Source organism: Parasteatoda tepidariorum, chromosome 11, assembly GCF_982258835.1.
Source record: "Parasteatoda tepidariorum strain Cologne lab strain chromosome 11, Ptep-v5.0, whole genome shotgun sequence".
NCBI lineage: Eukaryota > Metazoa > Arthropoda > Arachnida > Araneae > Theridiidae > Parasteatoda > Parasteatoda tepidariorum.
Window position 1 is genome coordinate 50807978 of NC_141765.1, and position 25891 is coordinate 50833868.

Consider the following 25891-nt stretch of genomic DNA (forward strand, 5'->3'; position numbering starts at 1 on the left):
GGGAACTTCTGGGTCAAGTACTGGGAGAAAATGGCCTTCGTGGAGGACTTTTTGATGGAGCTTACCCGCATTTGCGTTACATGGAGGGGAAAACCACGAAAACCTCTCACGGTTAGCCTGATGGAAAAGGAACTCTAACCCATGATCCGTCTACCACTAAGGATATTTTGCATCAGCACTGTGGTTGGTGCGAGTCTAATGCGGAATTCGTATCGACCAGCCATTGCTGGGATTCGAACCCGGTTCCTCATAGGAAGGCGAGCGCTCCATCTCCAGAGCCACCACGGCTCATGACTAAAAAAATATATACATCCGTCGTTGAACAGCAGACCCAATTTTGGGTTTACGACTACTAATGTTCAACTCCGTAGCCTTGTAATTTTGAACCAATCCAGAAGACAAGAAAGGTTTTGGATCAGTACTCCCTGAGGTATTGTTTTGTTATGGGAACATGGAGGACTTTGCAATTCGACAGATTTGAAGTGCATCATTCATCATTTACTGCATGGGGAGTCTTCTGCCAGTGGGGATCGAAACCACAAACTCCTGGATATGGGGCCAGTGCCCTACCAACCAGGCTATCCCGGCTTCATGATTAAAGATTTAGATGTAAAAGTCAAATGATACTTACATTCTTGCTCCTCGAATATTTGGAATCGTCAGATATCTTTGAACCATGGGTTGACTTACGCCGTATATAGACAGCCATGTAAAGTAACCTCCAATCGTCAAACTCCAGACTGTATGTCTCACAGTTGGATCCACATCAAGACTGTAAAATCATTCAAATTATTAATATGAATAAACTTTATAGTAATGCATCTTAAACTATTTTAAAGTAATGTTTAGAGTAACTTTCATTATAATCATAAAAAATAATTATATTTTAAAGTTTGTCTATAATGCTAAGTTCGGTACTAACGAGCAACAAGTAACAATATTACTGTAGTCACTTTCTTTTTTTTTTCGTAGTCTGTAATGTAATGAATTTTTTATTTTTTTTTAAAAAAAGTAGTGCACTTTTTGAAAAAAAAAAGATAGTGTAGTCTGATACAAAAAAACTACTAGTTTGTACGGATAAAGATTATTTGGTAAAATTACCGTACTGTATATAGTAATGACATATCTAATTTTAAGAAAAACAAAATTGGTTAATAAAAGTAGTAAATTATCCGGTATTTAAACTAATCACTTGGTAATTTTTTCGTTCATATGGTAAAGGCTTTGTAACCAACACTAAAATTATGCTCCTCTTGATTTCAAATTTTTTTGGCTAAATTATATTATCCAGCAAATATGAAGTCCGTATGATTTTTCGAATTCATTGTCATGGTTTTCTAGAACAAATTGTTGAAGACCCTTACCAAATACCGTATTAGTGAAATATAGCTCATTTAAACCAAAACGGGATTGCAAAATTTTCAGATGCTCATAAATTTTTCCCCAAATTTACTTACTGATTGTGTTGTATGAAAATGTAATTTACTTTTTTACGTGAGAACATTAAATTTTTTAAAAAAAGCAGTTAATAATAATAATAGCAGTCCAAGAGTAAAACACATTGAATAACATAATTCAATAAAATTTTTAAATGACATAATTACAATCCAAAGAGAACAAAACAAAAACAATTACTTGAAAAATTCAATTCTTTGGCCTTCTTTACTTTTATTCCATATAAAATCAATTCCTCCTAAGTCAATAGAGCCTTTAATCACAACAACCAGCATGGCACCAAAAATTACAAATACTTGAAACAAATCAGTCAGAACAACAGCTTTCATGCCACCCTGTAAAAAATCAAACATTTTCAGAATGCAAAATACTCAATTTTTCTTAAATAAAATATAAATTGGAACATTATTATTTATTAATCACACTGTGGTACAATTTTTTGCTTTCTGTTGCATAAGATTTGTTAATAGATCTTAGATACTTTCGTATTTTTTTTTCAAACCTGCAATCGTATTCCCTCTTCATGTTACAGTTATTTTAAATGACATTTTTCGTCTGTTTTTTGTCGAAATGCACAAGTTTCAAAATTTTATATAATGGGAGTCACGCAAAGTTGCGACAAACTTTTATGGGAGTTAGGGCACATCATGAGGATTTAAATTGAGTAGGAACCCATGCCAGGAAATGTCGTCGCACGCCACTGGGAGCGCTTCCACAATTAAAGCTATTTCTTTTAAATTTGCGCATTTGGAAAAAATTTTATTTTATAAAAATGTCCTTTAAAAAGAAGCCTGTAGCTTTAGGATCAAAACTATTTTCAGATTTGAAATCTTCACACCCGAGTTAGAGAAAGTAAAGTATTTGTATAAATACAATATAACTTAGCTGCCCAGTGTTATTTATTTAACTATTTCGTTAATTTCTTTATTAATTATATATGTATATGTATTTCATTAATTTTATGGCATTTTGTGCCTTTTAAACAATGTGTTTTATATTCATTTATTTTAAAATGTGTTTTTTCCCTTAAGTTTCCAATGAAAATTATTAAAAATATTATTATTCGATAGATTGTACCTTGATATATCATAAAGTGCTCTAGTTCATACTTTAAGGCCATATTATTGCAAGAAAGCTTGCATTGTACCTAGGATTTCAATAAGTAGTTCTACTATAGCAGAAAATAAAAAGTGCGCATATTAAGAACACGAATCTTAGGTCTTTTTTTTTTTTAAATATAAAAACCGAACAAAAGCAAAAGTTTTGAAAAGAACAAGTAAAAAAATCATGCAAATTACGTAAAGCAAAGCTTTGACTTAAATTTTTAGCAATACAAGAAACTGCGAAAAGAAAAAAACCTAAATGACATTACTCACGGACCCCTAATTACGCTAATCCAAAAGTCAACTAACGTTACTTAATACCCGTCTAGTCTCTTCGCCGTAGACTAAAATATATGCCTCGTATAATAAAAGTTTCAAAACATTATCATTAAGTTATTATATCTTCTACTCATATAAATCAGCCTAGATGACATAGCGGTTAGGATACTGATATATCATTGTTACTGGCCGGGGTTCTATCTCCATACCGAGGTTCCATCTCCACGTAAGACTGGGAAGTAAAGTTATCAACGTGTCGTTGGTCTTGAAACTGCAAGGCCCAAACCTCCGACAATTGGTTAGAACGGGAGTACTTTTCTCTTTAATTTTTAAATATTTTGATTGAAGGTTTTATTTAGAATACATGATAATACATAAGAAATATTTAAACTGGATAAAAAGTTTAAAAATCACTTAGTTTATAGCAATTGAATTTTCAAAAAGCATTAAATAAATCAATAATTAAATTTTTTCTTCTAAATGGCTACAACAATGGCAAGGAAAAAAAAATTAGAACCACTTCCTGAACAGACAAGAAAAAAAAATCTTACATGCTTGAATAAGTTCAATTAAATCATTACTCCACGTTAAAGTAGATCAATTTGGAAAAAAAAAGAAAAACATGCCAAAAATCAGTTTTTGATGGTTATCTCACACTTTTACCTTTTTTTATGAAAACTATAACATTTTTTACTTCACTAATATTACTTATACTATAAAAAAAATGAAATTCCTGACAAAAATATTTCAGAGAGTTATAAATGTCCTCTTTTTTTGTGGATTTGTGTTTGATAATGCCAACTAACTTCCGAAAATATTAATTTTAGGTTTAACTGGATAAAAATTTCCAATGTGTAACAGCAAAAAATAATTTTAATTGACTTGCAAAAAATTTTTAATTGTGCAAAAGAAAAAATTCAAAAACACAACACAGTAATACCGCACTTTTTCTTTTACTTTTAAAAAGCATATTTTTTAAACTTTTCCTACTGTAAAAAAATTTGAAGGACACTGAGTATAGTTTAAAAGTTCCTTTCTAGTTACTACTGTCAATTAAAAAGCTATAAGATATAATTTAATCTGGCATATTGTATCCGGCATATTTTTAATTGTGTGACTTCCAAATCGTGTCATTTGATTGTTAAATATTTTGTTCATCAGTATAGACAAATTTGTTTTAAATTATCCTTTCTTTCATTTGATTTCCATTGTTCAAACTCACGATATGCTATTTCCAAAAAAGGAGTATGTTCTTTGGAAATGTCTTTCCCTATTCTAATTCTCATACCTCCATTAAAAATAACTCAGAGCAGAAATTCATTCTCCAATGAATTTCAAAGACTGTTACTATCCACGAAAATGAATAAGTAATTAATAAAAATTTTCCTTACTTTCTATTGAATCACGTTAGATTCCTACTAAGTTCAAATATTTTCTATTTAGCGAGTATTGATATTTTTAAAAAAAAAATGATTTAACTTTCAAAATCATTAAAGTTTCTATAAAAATGGAAAGTTCACTAGATTTTACAATACAGTTTAAGGTACAGTAAAAAGTAATCTTAACCACAAAAAATTTATTTAAAATGATTCAAGAGGTCATTGATACGGTTATTGAAAAAAACAAAAGCAAGAAAAGAATCTATTCCAAAATTAAAAATTAACGCACTTACAACAGTAGTGTAAAAGGTGCAAACAATGCCAATTGATAAGACACAAAACCAAACTCGAAGCCCAGTCACTGAAACAAAAACATTAGAACATGATTAAATTGATAATCAATGTCTATAAAATGATATGGAAAAAAGTAAATTCATAAGACTATTTAAAATTACTACTTAAACTCCATAAGATATTAGTTATTTTATGAAATATCATAATATAACATTGCTTTGAACTAAAAAAGAAAACAATTTTTTTTAAATGATCTTAATGCAATTTTAATCACCAGTTCAAGAGCTTAATTTTCCTTAAACTAAATAAGCTATGGACAAAAAGAGAAATACTTAATACAATTTTCGTAAGAAAAAAAATTTTAATTTACTGACAGAGTTCCATAAGTTAAGCATTTTGAGAACAACCTTGTTTTACTTTAAATTTCAACAAAACTCTATCAATTCAATAATGCTAATTATATCTTATAAAAGTTTTTCAAAGTTGTTTCCAAAAATGTTATGTGTTTTAGATTTAATATATGTTTTACTTATATTTGAGTTGATAAAAAATGTAACATATTGTCTCTTAGAAATGTTGTGTTTTAGTACCCTAATAATAATAGTGTTACTTACTTAGCAGTTATGAAGTGCTACATGCTAAGCAAATACAAAATAAACAATTAAAAGCCTATACTTACATAGATTTAGAATTCCACTGTATAATATATTCGGTATTGCAAAATTAAAAATTCTTACCGTGTTAGAAAATTCTATTCCATGACTGATATTGTTTAATTAATTTACATACAATTAAACAATTAAAATTTAACTCACCTTGGGACAATGCGAGGGAAGGAGCATACATAACAATTGCCATATATAAAACCTGAAAAAAGGACAATTTTTAATTAAAAAAGGATTCAAAATTACATTTTGAGACATAGACATAAACCAACTTTTTAGCACTATTAATAAAATTGAAAAAAAAACAAAAAACAAATTTAACTAAAAACATTTTGTAATAACTACGTTGTAGAATAGAGTAACAAAGTTTTATGCTACATGTAATATTTTTTCTATTTATTCGTTAGTTTACTTAATTTGAAAAAAAAATCAGGGGGACAATGACATCACATATTTCGATTATCAGAATATTTATATTATTTCTTATGGTTTTTCAATTATTATAATATTTATTATTATAATATTTATTATTATAATATTTATTATTATAATAATTAACGCTCATTTCATTTAAATGCATATTCATTTTAGTTTAAAACCGAAACATTTAATCAGTTAAAGTGTAGAAATTAGTGTTGAAAGAAATTTATTATATAAACAATAAAAATCTAAGAAATTCTCATAGAAAAAATGCGTTTTTTTTTCTAAAATTATTCTAAATGTTTTTTTTTTTACCTTTCGAATCAAAATATCGTTAAACAACGATATTAATGAAACAATTTTAAGATTTTATAACACATTCATTTTTATTTCATATATTTATGTTATTATAAAACAGCGTTTGAATAATTCATTACTAAGCTTAAAAAAATTAATATGCAAAATTTATAGGATTTTTATATACATTCATAGAATAATTTATTATTTATGAAAGCTGAGCAATAAATTTAAAATTTCTGTGAAAACAATTAGTGCAAAATAATGTTTGTTATGACTGAATAACGAATGACTGAATTCTTTGTAATAATCTATTTGTTCAGACAAAAGCCATAATATAAAACTCACAAAAATTCCATTTTATTTAGTTTCATAATGTCTATAAAGACGTCTGCGAGACTATTTATTTGATATTTTAATTTGTGACGTATTTAAGCAGGCAGAGGGAAACATTTTTAACAAACTTTATGTTGCAAACATTGTTTGTAACAGTTCTTTACGAAACACTTGAGTCAACAAATACATGAAATTAATTAAAGGGTGATATGGGTTTCAATGGATAAAAATTTAAATGCCTTTTCATGAAAATAGATTCGCAAATGTTTCTTTCCTTGAAATGTAACCTTTATTTAATATCTTGACTAATACTTCGGTTTCTTAATTTTTCCTTATTATAATCCTTAATTTTATTATAATAAAAGAAAAATCTCCTTAATTTTTCTTTTATTATAATAAAAAATTATTTGATTCAAACTTTGATATGATAAAAGAAAAAAACAAAAGTTTTATGTTTTGATCCAATTGATTCAATTTTATAATTGTTTTTCACGAAATAATGAATAAAATTTGTACATTTTTAGGGGATTATAAAATTTTAAATATAAGCTATTAGATATTTTACAAAATTTCCTGTTATAATATCAATTCCGTAATAAGCAAAAATCTTCTAAAAAAATGCAAGTGCCCCACCAAAATAAAGCCACTATTGTTGTTGCTACTTATGCCATACTAATCAGCAAGTCTGTTTGGAATAAAGTGAATTTTTAAGACAGAGGGTACGCTTCCTTTTTTTCCGTGGCGCCATCTATGAGCGAAAATACGACTTCAGCCACACGCATCACAACCCGTTTTACAGGGGGGACTCAATGATACTCCATTCATTCATCCACAGATTGCAATTTTGTTCTGAACCAGAGAACAATCAATCTCCAATTCAGTACACCCAGAGGTATCGATTTGTAATGAGAACTTGGAGGACTTTGTGACCCAAACAGATTTTTGTGCGCCAGTCACCATTTAATGCACGAGGATTCTTTGGCCATGGGATTCGAACTCACGTTCTCACGAACACGATCCTATTGTCCAGCCTGACACGATTGTACAGCCTCGAGGGGGGAGGTTAGATTAAGATTTCCTCCACTGATGAAGCCTTCCTACACAATTAATGAATTAATGAGCCGTCATGATGGAAAAGAAATTCTCTTGTTTTTGTTCTTGTTGATTACAATATCACGCAAAAAAAATTCGGTGTCATACATTTTTTTCTACTTGCATTTGCTTGTGGATAGACTTAAACACGAGCTACAATTTAATTATTTTATATTTCAAAATTGCTGGTACGATACATAAAATGAAAAAGTAGCTGAGAAAAAAAGAGGAAATCTTCTCCAAAGGACAGTATGGTGGAGATTCATTAACAGTATGAATAAGCTTTGGCTATGATGATAAGCATAACGTGGATTTTCTGTAAAACCTTGCGGAAGCTACCGATTATCCATAAATTCTAGAAACTCTCTTTTGACTTTTTCAGAAAGAATCGGTAGACCAAGCTGAGTTTCTTACTAGGGCAAAGCATCCGTTCACATTGTAAAATCTGATAATAGGTTGCGTGTCATAAAATGACTGACACTTTCACATAACTTTAGTCCCGAAGAAAACTTGAGAGGCTATCTTTAGTATATACAAAAGCTATATATAGCTGCATATACAAAATATATAGTATATATATAGCTGTATATACAAGAAAGAAATTTCAATCTATGTCCGAATTGAAGACTGCCATATTTGAAACATGGTGTAATATACGTGAAACTATTCAGTATAATATACCATGTTTCAATTATTGTATGCAACATTGATTATTATGCAACATTGCATATTTCGAGCAGTACATAAATATGGCGGGTATTTTATCTATAATAAACAGTAAATTTATTTCGATAGAACATCTTTTTCCTCCTTTTTTGTTTATTCAATTTTTTTTCCTGTCCAGATGGAACAGGTGGTGAGTTACTCCCTGCAAATATGTAGTTGTACATAGACTTGCTTTATGCACACGTTTGGATCTCATCGTTTTAATTTCTGTTCAATTATTGCACAATTTCTTTTTGGTAAGGCATATTACATATTAAGTAGGTTTCGAGCTCTAAATCATGGTTCTTGAAATCAGACACACAATAAATTCTAAAAAGAGATACTCCCAATAGAAGACAATGCTGTTTATCAGTAAAAGTAATGAACACGAAAGAAAAAAAATACGAAAATTAAACTTACCATTTGAAACGTAAAAATACTCGAGCATATTGTCCGCACTGTTTTATTGAATCGGAGCTCTAGATACTGAAAATAAAACAATGATACAATTAAATTCAGTAAGTGAGAGGTTTTTGAAAATATGAAAGCAAGAAGCGGCTTTACGGCACCAAACTCAAACGCTAATACGTAATCAATGTAAAGAAAAGTATCAAAGACATAACACTGACGCAAAAGAAGGAAATCAAACAAAGTAACAGGAAGCAAAATAACTTTTGCTTCTCAGCACGTATAGCGTTCAGAAAAACACTTTAAGGGGTTAAAATATTTGAAATTGTGGTGTATAAGGATTTGATTGGACTCAATAAAAAAAAAACAACCCCATCCCATTCCAAAGATGCAATTATTGCAAATGACATTCCATTCAATATCTGAATATATGTACACGAAGGTCTTGAAGCATCCACTTAACTTTCGAATGGCTTCAGCAGAGCAATGAAAGTGGTGTATATGCATAGTAATTTGGTTTGGCACTACCAAGTGAAGCTTAGATATACATTTAGAAGCTATAATTTATCTTTCGTTATCTTAATTCCAATCGTAAATTTTAAATGTGAAGTTTAATGATATGTTCTTGTAATTGTTTCTAATGCCACTTGCCAGCCAGCAAGTCTGCTTGGTGAAGCCAAGAGAATTTAAGGCAGAGGGAGCGTTTCTTGTTTTTCAGTGGCGCCATCTATGGTCAATAGTATGACTTTAGCAGCATACTCGTCACAACCGTTCATAGGGCGAAGCGAACCCATCCATATATCTATTCATACATTCATTCACAGATCGAAATTTTGACCTGAACCAAAGAACGATTAATCTCCAATTCAGTACCCCTATATGTATGATTTGATATGGGAACATGGAGTAATTTTTGACCGATTTAACGTGCACCCGTCACCATTTTTTATATCAGTCGTTAAACACCCGACTCAATTTCGGGTTTATGACTACAAATGCTCAACTCCGTAGCCTTGTAATTTTGAACCAATCCGGAAGATAAGAAAACTCCTGGATCAGCACCCCCAGAGGTATAATTTTCCATGGGATCATAGAGGACTTAGTGACTTGACAGATTTAACGTGCGTCAGTCATCATTTACTACACTGGGAGACTTTGACTGGGGGGTTCGAACTCATGACCTCTGGAAATGGGCCCAACGCCCTACCAACCAGGTTATATTTGCCCTAGTTCAGTGACATAAGAGCCATTAGTGTCAGCACTGCGCCAAAATTTAAACGAGATTACGTAGTCTATGTTAAGAAATCTAAAGTTTTCAAAAACTAAGTTTTGCGCAAAGAAGGGAAAAAGAAAAGAAATAAATATTTAATAGAGAAAAGACCATTAAAACACCTCAGAATCATGAAACTTGTGTTAATTCTAAAACTGTGCGTTTTCAAAAATGATTACAAAATTAGAAATGTACTTGATAAGTAATTAATAGCAGTAAAAGTAGCGATGTAATAGCTTTTTTTCCGAGTTTTTAAGTCCTGAAATTAGAGTCGTTATTTTTGAAAATGGAATAAATTCATTTGGAGCTTAAAAGCTTTTTATTTCTTTTTACGATTTCAATAATTATTTTTTCATTTCAAATTTTAATCAAATTATAGTGTTAAAAATAAACACACATAATTTGTCGATATTTTTAAATTCAATCAAACGCTAACCCATAAATATCTCGATATAGGAAAAGCGGACTTATTCCACTTTTAAAAATAACGGCACATTTATTGTTTCGCTTTGACAGTTTTAGTTCCTAAACAACAGCAATTTCATATCCCCATTTCGGAATGATTATTTTGGTATTGTTTTTTGCCCTCTATTTCTCAATTCATATTGCTGCTTTCAGAATTTCATAATGTACGTGCAGATATACTTAAAATTTATTTCTAGCTTATTCATTGATTGAGTTAACGAAAAATTTCAGAAGCAATCAGTTACTTCATGCTGTAATAGCAATGCTCCATGATTTGTTCGAAATGGGTCCCATTAAACTGTAATTTTCCTTTAAGCAACTTTCGAGTCTTAGTATAATAAAGAATTGTTGAATAGAATATATTATAATGAATAGAATATATGTTATTAAATAAGTATAATACAAGAGAATAAAATTACGAATAGTTTAAGCAGTATATCTAATAAATTGCATAAATATTATGCATATCAGGTAACTCGTTTGTAAAAATAAATTATTAGATATTTGATGAATTCTTGACGCGTGAGGGACTAAGGAGGGATTTCCTGCCTTCAGTGTAAAAACTCATTTTAAAATGCTTTTTTTAGTTTTAAAAACCAATAGAAACGAATGCAAATCTGGCCAAATGAAGAGCAATAGACCAAATGTCTTCTTTTTTTCACCTGATATTTTGTTGTTTTTTGATTATCTGAAATTAGATTATACACTCATTTATTTATTTATTTATATTTTTGATATAACAAAAATTCCAAAATTAGATTAATTTTTTGAGACATTAAAATATTCCTCATTTGAAAAAATAATCTGAAAACTTTATTTAAATTCTGAAGAAAATTTGAAGATATTGGGTCCATTTATTAAACCCTTACAGGGTTTCTAAGATCTAGAAAATGTGATGGAGTGATAAGTGATATAAATTTCGATGTTTTAGGCTATCAATAATAATTTTTAGTTTCAAGGTCCAAAAAATTACAACGGGGATTATTTTGTACTCTTCAAATGGAAACTCAATTTAAGCATTTTTCAATAATCTTGAGAAACATTAGCTACCACTATGGGAACTTTCTTTTAATTCTCTACAGATTTTTAACCTCGCATAATATTTTGTTGAGAAAATTCGTATAATATCTTCAGAATGAATTCTGAAAAATACAGGCTTAAAATAAGCCCTCTGAGTTTCTTTAAGAGGCTTAAGAAATCTGTCCATATTACCTACAAGAAAGTAAACACTTCCACAGCAATCAGTTCTAGAGACCAAAGCATGATAAAGGCATTAACGATCAAGATAGATCAAAATTTTAAAAACAAGTTTTTAGAATAGTTTGGACACGTTTACAAAAAAAAAAATTCTGATGTTTTAAAGCAAAATTTTCAAAATATCTTAAGAAACCTGCAGTAAAAGGTGTTTTTTTTTAAAGAAAATCTAATAAACTTTAGTGGGAAAAATATTTAAAAATAAAGTCACATTTTCCACTGGCAACGTTTTATTAATTATGAATCATTATTATTAGTGTTATTATTTTTGAAAATGAAAGAAAATATAAAGAAATCTTGATGAATTTTTTATCAATTCGAACTATATTCGATTAGGAGTTCAAGTAAGTTCAAACATAAAATTCTATTATCTAAAAATATCTTTCGTCAATTTTTATCATGATAACTTTATTGTCAAGAGCATTACTCTTAACCTTAAGTGCAATGCACTTAACCTGAATTTCTATTTATTTCAGGGTTTGTTATAGATATTTTCTAGGCTATTCTCATGCGTTTGAAATTAAAATAAAGTTGACATTGCTTTTTTATCAGCTGGTGAAATTAAGCCATAGTGAAAAACAGTGTGAGGAACATTTCAGTTATGGCACGTAAAGGGAAACGCTTTAAAGTGTTAAAAATTAACCTATTTTTATTGTTAATTAATAATAAAACAAATCTATATAATACGAAACACAAAACTCAAGCCTCAGATAAATAACAAATATAACTTCAGTTCGATATTTAAAAAAATTTAAAAGTCTCAGAAACATAAAAGTATTTGTGTTGCTGCAGTTTCAATTGAAATATCTTTAAAATACTTTAAAATTATTTTAAATACAGTCAAACCCCGCTATAGTGAACATGGTTTATAGTGAACTCCCGGATATAGTGAACGAAATGTTCGGTCCCGTGCCTTGCTATACCCGTATAATGTTATTTTTTGTGGATATAGTGAACCAAAAAAGCGATGAAGTTGGATATAATGAACTTTTTTCTGTCTTCGACTGATTTTTTTCTTCATTTTTTTGTAATAATTTCGAAATTTCTACTTCAAAATAAATACATATACCGATTTTTAAAACCATCTATAGTGGAGAAGGTAGTGATAAGCATTTTTTTCTTGTTTGCTTCTTTTATCTTACTTTCCCATCCCTAAATAAATCAAGTAGATGTTTCCAATCCAGGCAGATGATGCACCTGTAAGGTGTCAGTGGGATCAATATGCATTTTCTGTCAGAGGGAATGAGTAATTATTCATTATTGGTCAAAGAGTTGGACACTAATATGTGTTGATAAGGCTCTCATTTCAACTTCTTTTTGCTCTCAGTGCAGTTAAAGAAAGCCTGCAAACAAGTGTCTCAAATTTAACTATGGCGAGCAGTAAACGCAAAATGTTCTCCATTGATGATAAAATGGGCATAGTCAGAAAAATTGAAAATGGATGTAATCAAGCTGATATTTGCAGGGAATATAAACTATCCAAATCTACAGTTCGTAACATATGGAAAAGTAGGCAATTAACAACTTCTGCTCATGAAAAAAATTTAAATGGCAGAAAAAAGTGGAGAAAAGCAGATCACAAGGATGTTGAAGAAGCATTACTGAAGTGGTTCAGCATTCAAAGAAGCCGCAGTCTTCCAGTATCTGGACAAATGTCGATGAATTTGCTAAGCGATTTTATGAGATTACTTTTATGTGCTTGCTCGAATGGCAGATTAGACAAGTTTAAAAAGTGGACTAACAGAAATTCAGGAAAAATTATCTGAGAGTCGGGAAATGCTTCCATATCTGATGTTGAGGAATGCTCAACAGCTAAAGATTACTAATTATTTTTTTTGTACGCAGGACGAAGAGTAATAAAAAATAACAAATTTTTTGCTACTACGTAATATTTTTCAGTCATTTATTTGAATAACGTGTAATAAAAGGGAGGAGTTTGGGAACCATTAGTTAAATTGCCTGCGTAACGGATATAGTGAACTCCCGTTTATAGTGAACCAAAATTTCGGTCCCTTGAAGGTTCACTATAGCGGGGTTTGACTGTAGAATATTTGAGGTTTTATTTTAAAAATTTAATCCCAAAGGAATTTTGACAAGATTAGATATAAATAATATTTCCGAGATTATGTATAGTGTATAAGCTGAACCTCAGCTGAAACCTAAATGCAACATTATTAGCCGCAGAGGAAAAACTAATATTATTTAGGTGTCTCAGAGAATCAAACAAAATGCATAAGATAGATTGATTCTAAGCAGTCAGAGTAAAAAGCTCAATTCTTGCACAAATACCTTCATTAAAATATTAAAAATAATGTCTCAAATTATTTAATAATGTATAATTTTTAATTAAATATAACTTCTAATCTGTAAACCCTATTGATATATCTTCTAATTATAAAGTTAAAATTATAAAATATAATTTTGTTTCTTTGAAAATTTGAAACTATTCGTGGGAAAAACTTTTTCCTCGGTTCATTGAACTAATTCTACTTTTGAGGGTAAAATAATAACATAAACATAACCTTGGAAAGTCTAAACACAAAAGGTAGACAGAGTGCAAACTAATTTTTTACGCAAGTAATAATTTTTAATCATATATTTTTAGTTTTTATTTCGGTCAAACCAATTTCAATAATAGTATGTCATTCAATAAGTTTTTTCTTCGTGTGCATGATATGCCTCAAATTTGGTATTTTCCATTTCAAATAACATTGTTACGAAATAAACCATGGCTTTTAACTTTATTATTAGAAGGTATATATATACACAAAATGCATCTTTAAATATTCATTTTTATTCATAACTTTCAGTTTAAATTATAGAAATAAGTTGTTTATCAATTAATTACTTTTCATTAGTTTACTTTTTTGCAAACAATCAGAGATTGTCTTTTAGCATACCTTTAATTATTTTTTTATAAACTAAGAATTTTTCTCTTGTTTAAGAATGTATGAGAATTACTTTTTGAAATATATGCATAGTATAATATATAACAGTATAATAGGGTGATTTAAAAATTGTGTAATTTAAGAATAAAATTACGCCATTTGATTTATATATATATATATATATTTAAAAACACTCACAGACTGATAGCTTTTAGGCTAATTAAAAAATTAATTTGTATGACTTATGAGCCCACAGTAGTCAAGAGTGTTTGCAATAAACCGACTAAAGTAAATACTTATTCTAAAGAATTCAAACAAATGCAAAAGTATTCAAACGTATTACAACAAGTAAATTCCGGCTGTTTGAGTAATTCTTCGCACATTTAAGAATTAGAGTACAAGAATACGGACCAATTGCGATAGGCCAAAAAATATTAGGCTGAATAGAAAATACTTGATATTTTTGCAATTAAATTGGCTCATTACATTATGACAGGGAGATTTACAAAAAGCTGAATTCTTCAGTTAGCCAACGACACATTATATATATTGACAAATCAAAATTAAGAGCAATTTAAGAAAAATATTCATTCTACAAGATAATTGACATTGAAATAAAAGCGTTTCAGATATTATTGGCGTTAGCGCTTTATTCGAATCTAATTAATTCCCATCCAAGCCAAACAATAGAAATTACATTCACTCTTAATGAAGAGCGTTATTAATTTGCATACATTAAAAGCTTCAGAAATTTTCAAAGCTTATGCATGAAATAGGCTTTGTGACCTGTAACAATAATATCCTCTTTTGCCTCTATTAAGCAAAAAGATAAGCATTACAGTATTTTACATAAAAAATTGACTTGAAATATAACATTGCCAAAAAATGTATGCTTCAAAGTTAGTTAAAAAGATTTTACAGAATTTTTTATCAAGTATTTAATTGAGTTTCATTGATATCTACGTTTGAGTACATTACTTTGTATTTTATGAATTTCAGTTTTATGTTAGTGTAGTTGAATTCTTTATTTTTTACTATCTATATTCTTAAACCATTTTAAATATAATAAGATTTCTTGTTGAATTAGATTTTCGAAAAAACAGTTGCATGTTTAAAAACTAGCACAAGGAACAGATAATTTTTAACCCATGGAGCAAAATTAAATAATAAAAAAAAGTAATGATTAAGTTCTGAATTCCTCGTAATTAAACGTTTACTTTCAGTTTCATTCTGAATACAATCATGCATACAGTGACCACAAAATGAGTAAAAGAAAGGTAATTTTCTCACGAAAGAAGGTCAAACAAACTGTGCTAGAAGAAGGTATCCGGTTTTGCGAACAATTCAACTTTCCGATCATCGCAAAGTATTACGCAATATTTTGAGAATCAGCCCATTTAAATGATTAGTGTTATGTCGTGGAATTAGTTATGAATAATGCAAAATAAAACACGTGCTTTCTTGAAGAGGGAATTTCCACGAGTCTGTTCTATTTTTTTAAAATCTTATTTACATATTGTATTGTAGAATAGGGTAAGTAAGAACAGCTAAATAAATCAATTTTTTATTTTTATGAGTAGAATTCCTGCAGGTTATCCTGTTTTTAATCGAGAAAAAAATGCAAAGAAAAAGTGGGGATAATTAATTTCTGACACACACACATAACAGAAAGTTATGGATTCATTTTTGAAGGGACAAATGAAAGCTAACTTAGAGTATCTTATGGTTGTAACTTTGTATTGCTATTAAATGTATATTTTCACCCGGTTGTGTTGCTAGAAAATTACTAGACTCAATACATTTATAAATGAATGCTACTACATTTTTATTCAACTGTTCTGCCTTCATTAAATAATTGAAAAATATTATGTTAAGTATTTTATTAATTAATGGTTAAGAAATACAGCAGGAAACATCGATGTCTTTCTGAGTTAAAAGTAAAATCTTCCAAAAAAAAATTTTTTTGAATTTGCAGTTATTTAGATATAAGAGAAACGGTTATTCATCAATGAAATTTTTTTTCATTCACAAAATCAATTATTAATAAATTTTGGAATATGAATGAAATATTTCTTTTGAAACTACTTTTTTTGGATTTTATATTTTAACTAAAATATAAATATTTTTCAATATAAATATAATTCCGATAATTTAACAGATTTTTCTAGTAACTATTAGACTGTGTTTCAAAATTAAAGAAATACCGAAATATATTTTTGCTTGTAATTACAGCACCAGAAAAAAATATGTAAAAAGAACACCGGTGTGCACCTGCGTCAAAGGGTAAAAAAACCTTGAAATAAAATGCACATAAAATAATAGGAGATTGTTTTTAAGAGCATAATCGTAATAAAGCTAGCAAACTGCTATGAGCATATTCTTTTATATGTATGAAGAGGTAAAATTGTTCCCCTATTTACTAAAGCAAACTTTTTCTGAGCACTAATATTAAATGTAATAAAATTAATATAAATTAGTTATTTTATATTATTTCTGATAATTTAATTTTTGAAAAATTTTAAGGAATAACTAAAATTAAAAAAAATAAAAAAAACCAGCCTAAATGGTTTTTAGAACTATGTATATCAAAGTATAGAATATTATAATATCTCATATAATTTCATTCAATGCCAGAATTCATAAAGCGGAGTATCAAAGAAAATGCAAAGTAATGTTTTTTGGTGATAAAGAATGTTTCATAATCCTTCGTGGAAAAGATGAAGGTGGTATTTAAAGCAAGATTGTCACTGGTATACCTTATATTTTAAAAGACTGCTCATGAATCAGTTTATGTTTGTGTTTGTTAATGAGTAAATGTGCACGAGTACAAAATATGTATTTGTAATACTTACCATCAAAGACTGGCAAATTTCCTTCAATACTGATAGCTTCAATATGGTGTAAAATTGTTTCTTATTTTTGAGTATATTTCTTAAAAATGAAGATAAAGAACTATATCTGAATTCAAATATTTATTTTTTATTTTATTTATTTCTCATTTTTTAAGAAACATATTTGTTCCAGCCTATAACTGCTTTATTGCTGTTTCGGAAGAAAAATTTCAACATAAATAGGAAATGCTTGACCAAATAAGTCACTTTCGAAATGAGTGTTCACATTGTTTAGCATTTTCAAAATCAGTGCATAAAAATGTAAATTCCTCAGTACAAAAGACTTTTTGCTCTGAACTTACGAAAGTGAAAGCCATTGTCCACTTAGCACTGTTAGTAACAAGTTTAACGGAAAAAAAATTCTATACCTTTTTAACCTTTCGCCTCTCAGTTGACTGGCTTTCAGAAAAATGACCGCATGACCCACATAAATGTTAGATGCGATAGTATTTTTCCTCGCTTCAACCCAACAATGGTTGATTGCTATTAGTCACTTTCAAAGAAAGGCAACTATCTCGACTCATCTGGCATGATAAAGATTATGTACGGAAGTATTTAAGAACTAATTAATTGGTAGGTCGGTAGCATTTCGAGACAAATTGTTCTTGAATTTCAAGGCTCTTTCGCTTAACCTTTAGTAATCCAAATCATTAGTTTAGATTCAGTGAAGCGATTCTTCTTACATGAGCTTTTAGTGGTATAAATTCTAGATCATTTACCAAAGTATATGATTAGCATAATTGATTAGTTATATAGGTCTTACTGTTTGAATTTTTATTTTAAAAAAGTGCTAATTTTATTCGTTTCACCAAGACTAAAGAAAATATACGCAAGGATTTTCAATGCTAAGAAATTGTTTTTGAGGATACTAGTTTTTAATCGGTATTTTAATTATTTTCTGAATGTATATGAAAAGCTTAGGGACTTATAAGGATAAACTAGAGTTTCTTTAAACACTATATTTTTACTTTAAATCAATTTTATTGTTTCTACGTGAATACTTTACAAGCCTTCACAATCTTCCCTAAATAACAGCTCGATACACTGAATATCGTGCTTCCTATGTAAAAATAAATATGTTTTTTTTATTATCAATAACTCTCTTAAAAAACCCTTTTCTAACCAATTCGAAATTACATCTTACGACGAATCTCAAAAGTTAACATGCAGCAACACTGTATTAGTGCAAAAACAGTATTTGCACACTCTCTAATATTACAGGAAAATTTTAATTTTCAAAATTGATAAAATATTGATATTATATAATATATTATATGATATAATATATCATATCATATAATATATCATATCATATAATATATCATATCATATAATATATCATATCATATAATATATCATATCATATAATATATCATATCATACAAACAGTATAACAAAGAGTTCAGTTACATTATAAAATAAAAATCAAATAGTTTTGAAAAAAATAATTATTGCAGTATTAGGTACAAGAATTCAGTTACTTATTATTCAGTTACTGAGGGATTCAGTTAGTTTCACATTTTAGATTTGAGATAAATTTTCTTTAAAGTTATCACTAGATCTCACAAGGGACAAGAAACTAATTTGCCACAATTTTTTTCCTCAAATTTACAAACAAAATGCCCATTATTTCATGGAAAATTCCTGAATCCATAGTTATAAAAGAGTATATCATCTTTCATTGCTAACCATAATTTAAAAAATAAAACTAATTATTAAAAAAATTGAAGTAAGAAATCGTTTAAAAAAATTATTTGGAGGCATCCACAAAAATTGAATCGTATCGCAAATTGAAAAATTTACACCTTCCATTTAAAGATGAGAAAAAATTCAAGGTGTGGTTTAATTGAAATTGTTTTCATCAGTAAGCTAAACACGTTCGATTATTATTACGGTTTTAAACATAAAGGTCACAACTGCATTTGTCAATTACGTGTTAGTTTGCTTTTTTTTTCAATGTTAAGATTGATTAGTTAAATGTGAATGACTTGTTGCTATAAAATATTTTTAAAGAAAAATTTTCATACTCAAGTTTTTATCGTAAAACTTGAAATCGTCATTCCTTAATTTTAGTTCATTTGAATTTATCGATCACTGGTAAGAAATGAAACCAAAAACTAAAATTAGAGTTGTAAAGTTATTCTTTAAACAATTGTTTTCTCCGCACTATTTAGTTTCAATTATCAATTTAGTGAACTTTATTTTTGTTGTGTGCTGTAAAACGAAATTTATGAAGCTGTAATCTGAACTCCGGCTTGCTTTATGATTTTTTATGATAAGTGTTTAATTTTCCTCTCAGTGACTTCCTAAATACACCTAGAGTGATTCCACGGTCTTGTCTTGCACATGATTTACGACATTATTAAATTTATCAAGAAAGCGACATTTTACAATTATGTATCTGTGCTTCATTTTGTTTTATAACCGACGTTGAGCAGCCGACCCATTTTTGGGTTTATGTTTATCTGTGTTGAACCCCATAGTCCTGTAATTTTGATCCCAATTCAGAAAACAAAGAAGTTTCGGATCAAGCATTGGTACAAATTAGTCTTCGCGGACGACTTTTTTGATTAAATTTTTCCGTTTTTACGTTGCATGAAGAGGAAAACCATAAATAACTGTTTGCTCGGCGGTAAGGGGTTACAACTAAGGATAATTTAAGTCACCACTGTGGTCGGTGCGAGTTTGGAACAGAATTCAAATTGACCAGTCATTGTTGGTATTTATAACTGAGACACCTCATTGGAGTTCATTAATTTCTATACTAATTATTATAAACCCCCAATGTGTCTATTTTGTCTTTATTTCTGACAAGATTCTAAAAGTGTACATAAAAGGTGGTATGGAACACCTTGTAAAAGAGCATACTAACACCTTCCACATCTATCATCAGATCTAAGTTTTGAAACGTTTTCTTATTAATCGAAGGCTTTTAGTTCCGCATTGCTCTTCGAAACTAACGTTTGGAGAAACTTCTAAAACAAATTCTGGCATCAAAAATGCATTACGACGTTTTGAGATCACTCATCAAGAATTTTAAGTTTTCCTTTTTGCCATTTACTAGATAAAGTTTTTCTAACATAAGTAATACGAAACATACTAATTTTATTTGATAACAGGAGTTGAACAGCTGTTCCAAATCTGAGTTTACAACTATCGATGTTCATCAGCGTAATCTCGTAATTTTGAGCCCAACCCAGAAGGCAAGATAACTCCTGGGTTAAGCATTGGGAGAAACTTGAATTCTTTGAGGACTTTTTGATAGAACTAACCCCCTCATTTGCGTAACATAGAGAGGAAAACCACGAAAACCTCTTATGGTTTTCTTTATGATAAGGGGTTGCAACCCAATATCCGTTGTTTACTACGAAAGGTAATTTGCGTCACCACTGTTATTGATCGGTACGAGCCTGGAACAGAATTCGAATTGAACAGTCATCACTAGGATTTACACCTGGTACACCTCATTGAAAGACGAGTGCACTATTCCATAAGTAATCATCCAAAGGGAACAACTCCAGCCGGGTGCAGAATCGACAAGTCATCGCTGGGATTCGAACCTGGGTCACCTCATTGAGAGACGAGCGTACTATCCCCTAAGCCACCACGGCTCAAACATACTAATTTACAATTATGCAGCGTGTTCTATGATGACCATTTTTTGAATCTTTGCCAAAATAAAGGAGATGCATTAATATTTAATGAATCACTATTGCAGAAGGTGGGACAGAAAATACCAAAATCCATTTAATTGCCTTTAGAAATTTGAAGGGATTTCTTGTAATCGCCTTTCAACTAGTTTTTACATCTTTAAGCAATTAAACAGATTTTAGAAATTTTCAGTTCTGCTTTATTCGATAGTGATTTGTGGAGGATTTTTTTTTTCTTCCTTGTTTAGATATTAGAGACCCATAGTGTGCGTTGTGTTTCACCTCTATTTTTACATGTAGATTCTGAATATATATATTACAGACAGTCATTACGGATCACCTTGTATGTTATTCGTATTTAAGAATTTCATTTAGTTAAAGTTGCACTTAAAATTTAAATTTAAATATATTCCAGTCTATAAAATGTTATAGAAATTTCTTTCTCACAATATACGTACACAATATTCTCACAATATACATGCGCAATATATATATAGAGGTATAATAAATGGTCTAAAAATAAGTATGCTTTATGCTGCTCTCTTTTATTCTTTCTAGCATGAATATCGAAATTAAAAATGAATATTATGAAATTTATGCATGATTAAAGTTGGAATTTGATATTCAAGAGAAGATCTAATTGATTCGCAATCAAACAGATTTTGATGTTTCTAATCTGGATTACTTCGTTAATGACATGTTATGTTTTAATTTTTCTTTTTCCTCACTTTAATATTTTGAGAGCTTTAATGTGCAAAATATTTTAACTTCAATCTTGTCAGGGATTTTAAACAAAATTACTAAAGGTGGTGATTACAGAATACGCTGAATAGTATTAATAACAACTGAGTTAACGTTATTACTCTGAATGTAAAATGAAATTGCCATTGAGTAATTTTTCACACGTTTATTTCATAAAAAGCACTCAGGTTTCTAATTCACGAAATAGTTTCTTATTATCTGTATTTGGTGAGAAAATTTTAGCTACATAAGTATAAACTTTTTATTAAAGACTTTTTAAAGCATCGTAAGTGAGCGCATTAATTAAAAAACAGAATTAACTGATTAATTTTGTCTTTCTACATGATCCGTATAATGACCGCGTCATTTAATAGAGCACGAAGCTTTTGCTTAATTTAATTTTATGCGTAAAGGAACAAGCATTAATTCTAATACCATTATTTCCATTTCTTCAAGGTTTCCCTGTTTTTCAACTTATTATACTGAAGGGGTTAAGGAATGGTTTGGAATGAGAAGTAACGAAACAGATATTAATTTTTATAAAATTATATTAAAATAAATACTTTTATTTGAATATTGTTTAATTTTTAAATGCGATTATAAAAAATAATCATAGCGTGATAAATTAAAATTAATATTTATAAACACGAATTTTAGAAAAAGTGATGAGATCATCCAAGTTGATAGAAAAGCTGCATTTTAAAAAAGTGCAATAAAAATTTTTTTTTCGTAAAATCCTAGTAAAGTTTACACACTTGGCGCGATTTCGCCAACGTCGAAATGCTGCGCTGACGCTTTTCATCGAACTATTGGTATACCGGGCAATGGCATTTAACCTTAAAGAAAAAACATCAGTGTAGGGTATATCGGGCAGTGGCACTAAAAGAGCAAAAATAAGACTAATCTATTTGTCTAGTCAAATCTACGGCTAATAATTCCAAACTTTATCTCGTATCCAAACATCACTAACGTAGCTAAATACACTACGTAATGTATACTCGGATTTAGCCAAAAATTTCGAGAAATTATTCAGATTTTCAGGCTTTTACGGAAAACTGGTTCTCTTTTACTAAACTTTTGGGTACAAGTTACATTTTTTAGGTGACTTGCTAATTGGGAACTACCGGGATTTGTAGATCTCGAATTATGTTTAATAAACGAGCTCTCTGCTGAATATTTGAATTTTTTTTTTCAGTATAGGATGGGTTTTGTTAGGCCCCTGTGAACCTACAAGATCTAAACTCTGAGTCAAGTTTTAAGACTTTGAATCATAAATACATTACCTTTACATATTTAAAATTTAATGCGGTTCAAATAGAAGAATTTAGAAACACAAAATAATTATTTTTACGTATTTGTGATTTTCTTCCATTGCGAAGATAATTGTCTATGACAGTTAAAACCACTGAAATAAATGTTATAACCCATACTCACAACTGGCATAAATCAAAGAGGCAGCGAAGCATAGTAGCAGTAAAAATTCTATATTCCATTTAGTTTCTTTCAAAAATATTCTTAATGGATGTTGACGATAGAATTAATTGGTACTAAATAGAATTTATATTGTGAACAGAGGATTTTTTACCCAAACGCTTAGAACCTAATCAGTTCAAAAAGAAATAACCCGGTAATTTTTTTCCGTACACAAATGATAGTTTAAATATTTTTTTAGCGAAATTTCAGATAAGGAATTGTTTGAATACGAAAAAAAAATAATAAAGACAGATACAAATTAAAAACACATGCAAATAATAAAGTTATCTTAGATTTGTAATATTTAGTCAATATTTTTGTTAATATTTTTAGAATTTTATTTTCAATTGGATAAGGACATAAGCGCTTTATCCGTGACAATTTCTTTCTCAATTTATTGAGCAATTTTTTGTGATTAAATGATATAATGAAATGGTTTTAAATTTAGTTTTTTTTAATAAGTGACTTTAAGAAAATACTAACAAAATATACCAAAGTATTTGCTGATTCTACGAAACTACATACACAAATTATCCTGATCACATATATAATTGAATATTTAAATACATTCTTGAAATTTTCTTTTTCAGAAACCAGTCTAAAATATTTTTCAATTGCAGGATCTTTTTTTTAATAAAATTTCGATTACTTTATTTATTCTTATTTTTATAAACATAAGGCACACCAATTATTTAGCAGTGCTTCAGACTTTTAAAGAATGATGCATATTTTAATATTTTTTTAATAAATACATTAAAAAATGAAGCATTAATTTACTGTTTAAAAAATATGGTAACAGAAAAATTACTCGTAATATACAACTCATAATAAAATATAAGTTTGGAGACTTATGAAAATCTGAATTGTGACCCATTGTCGCAGAATTTTTACTAAACATATTGTTACAACTTTTTCATTATTTTGTATTAATTTAGGTTAAAAAAGTAAAAAATACAATATTTTGATTTTTTAAAATTTATATTATAAAATACAGAATGAATCACCGGTGTACTTATCTTCCAAGTACGGCTCACTTCCAAACAATACATATTCAACATACATTTATTTGCAGTTATTTAGATAAAAGAGGAACAATTATTTATCATTGAAATTTAGAAAATAAATTAGTAATCAATATTTGAATATAAATGAAAACATATTTTTGAAACTAACTTTTTTGGATTTTGTATTTTAGTACAAATATAATTCCTATATTCTAACAGATTTTTTTAGTCTAATAGTTACTGTTTTTTTATAATTTAAAAATACCAAAATTTATTTTTATTGCAACAAGAGCGTCAGAAAAAAGTATGTTTAATAAAAGAGGCACCGGTGTCCCAACTGAGGTTAAAGGGTTAAAATCTTTAAAAAATTGGTATGGAAAGACATTGTACGTTTTTAAAATAAATAAAAAAAAATTTCCTTTCGATTTAAAATCTTAACTTTTTGAAAACCAATTAGAAGACAAAGGCTTAGGAAAAACTAAAATATATTTTTTTTAAAAGAATTCACATTTATAAAATATCTTTTCTTCTTTAAAAGTTGAAAATTATCTAGATAAAACAGTTTACTTCTTATTTATAGATAAAAAAATTATAATGATGAATATCTAAATTTTAATTAATTTTTTCTCAAGATTCAAAGATAATATTAATTATCTGCAATCAATCAAGAAATCAAATCGAAACTTCATGATATTTAATCAAATACAACTTAACAAATGTTACAAACTCTTACCTCATAAACGCTTGAAAGTCCCAGTTCGTAAAATACTGGCATAAAAACATAAGCTACTGTGGGAAACATAAAACAATAAGCTGCAACTACCATCCAAAATTGTGTACCAGTGAGATAAGTTTCAGCAGGTATGCCTAACATGGGTATTGCTGACATAAAACTAGCTAGAATAGACATAGCGACTGGAAAAACTCCCATATTTTGGCCTCCCATGAAAAAATCTTTTGTTGTTTTTTGCTTTGCACCGGTACATGCATAGTAAATTCCAATCACAGCTGATACCCCAAGCATAAGTATAAATATGGCATAGTCCGCAATAGTAAATCTAGATAACAATTCTTCTCTACTTGTATACATCTTGTATAAAAATTATTTATATAAATTTTTTGTAAAATATTTATAAATATAAAATCTAGATGAGTTTATCATATATTGCTCCTTTCAGTAACTAAGGAGCAATGCCGGTTGCATAGTTCAGCAGTGAGTTTTAATACCGGTATAGAAAATAAACAACTTTCGCTTAGCTTCAATGAAAATGAAAGCAGCGAGTAGAAACAGGAGTGATAAGTTTGTGAGGTCACATTAGCATTAAGTGTGTCAGTTTGCGAAGATGTGAGAGCTTTTTTTATTTCTTCTACTATTGGAAGACGAGATGGTAGTAGCCTTGGTTTATACAGTTAATGCATTTCAAAACATGATGTGGAATTGTTATAGAGTTCGGTGTTAATTTTGCTATTTTGGGAAAAATTGAGAGACGTTTGAAAAAATTCATTTCAAAATCTACATGCGTGTAAAAATAAGTAAATTATTGTAGTTGAGTTCGGAGTGTTTTTCTCTCAAAAAACATTTTTAGAACAAAAAAGAAATTTAAACAAATTTCAAAACAAGAATATTATAGGGTATAGTGTTAGTTTTCACTTTTTTTTTCACAATTTGGGTAAAATGACTAAGAAACGTTCGAAAAATTTTATTAAAACATCTGATGGTTTGAAAGATTAAAAAGAAATTTACTAAAATTGAGTTCAGATTTTTAAAAAAAAAATCGCTATTTTGGGCAAAATTGAGAGACGTTTGAAAATTTTCATTTCA

The 25891-nt window shown here is 28.8% G+C and overlaps 1 protein-coding gene across 2 annotated transcripts in view; it reads right to left on the reverse strand.

Annotated features, from left to right (window-relative positions):
• Positions 1–25306, reverse strand: part of LOC107451058 (sodium-coupled monocarboxylate transporter 1) — a 49751-nt gene extending 24445 nt beyond the window's left edge. Inside the window, exons 1-6 of one of the 2 annotated variants that reach the window (XM_016067039.5) lie at positions 24803–25306; positions 8446–8511; positions 5326–5377; positions 4510–4577; positions 1636–1790; positions 632–772 (exon numbers count right to left, since the gene is read on the reverse strand). In XM_016067039.5, the coding sequence (XP_015922525.1) occupies positions 632–772; positions 1636–1790; positions 4510–4577; positions 5326–5377; positions 8446–8511; positions 24803–25159 (839 nt within the window). In that variant the 5' untranslated portion in view covers positions 25160–25306. Of the gene's footprint in view, positions 1–631; positions 773–1635; positions 1791–4509; positions 4578–5325; positions 5378–8445; positions 8512–23026; positions 23051–24802 lie in introns of those variants that run through there. The other variant, XM_043046902.1, reaches the window with a different exon arrangement.
• Between the last annotated feature and the right edge of the window lie 585 nt (positions 25307–25891).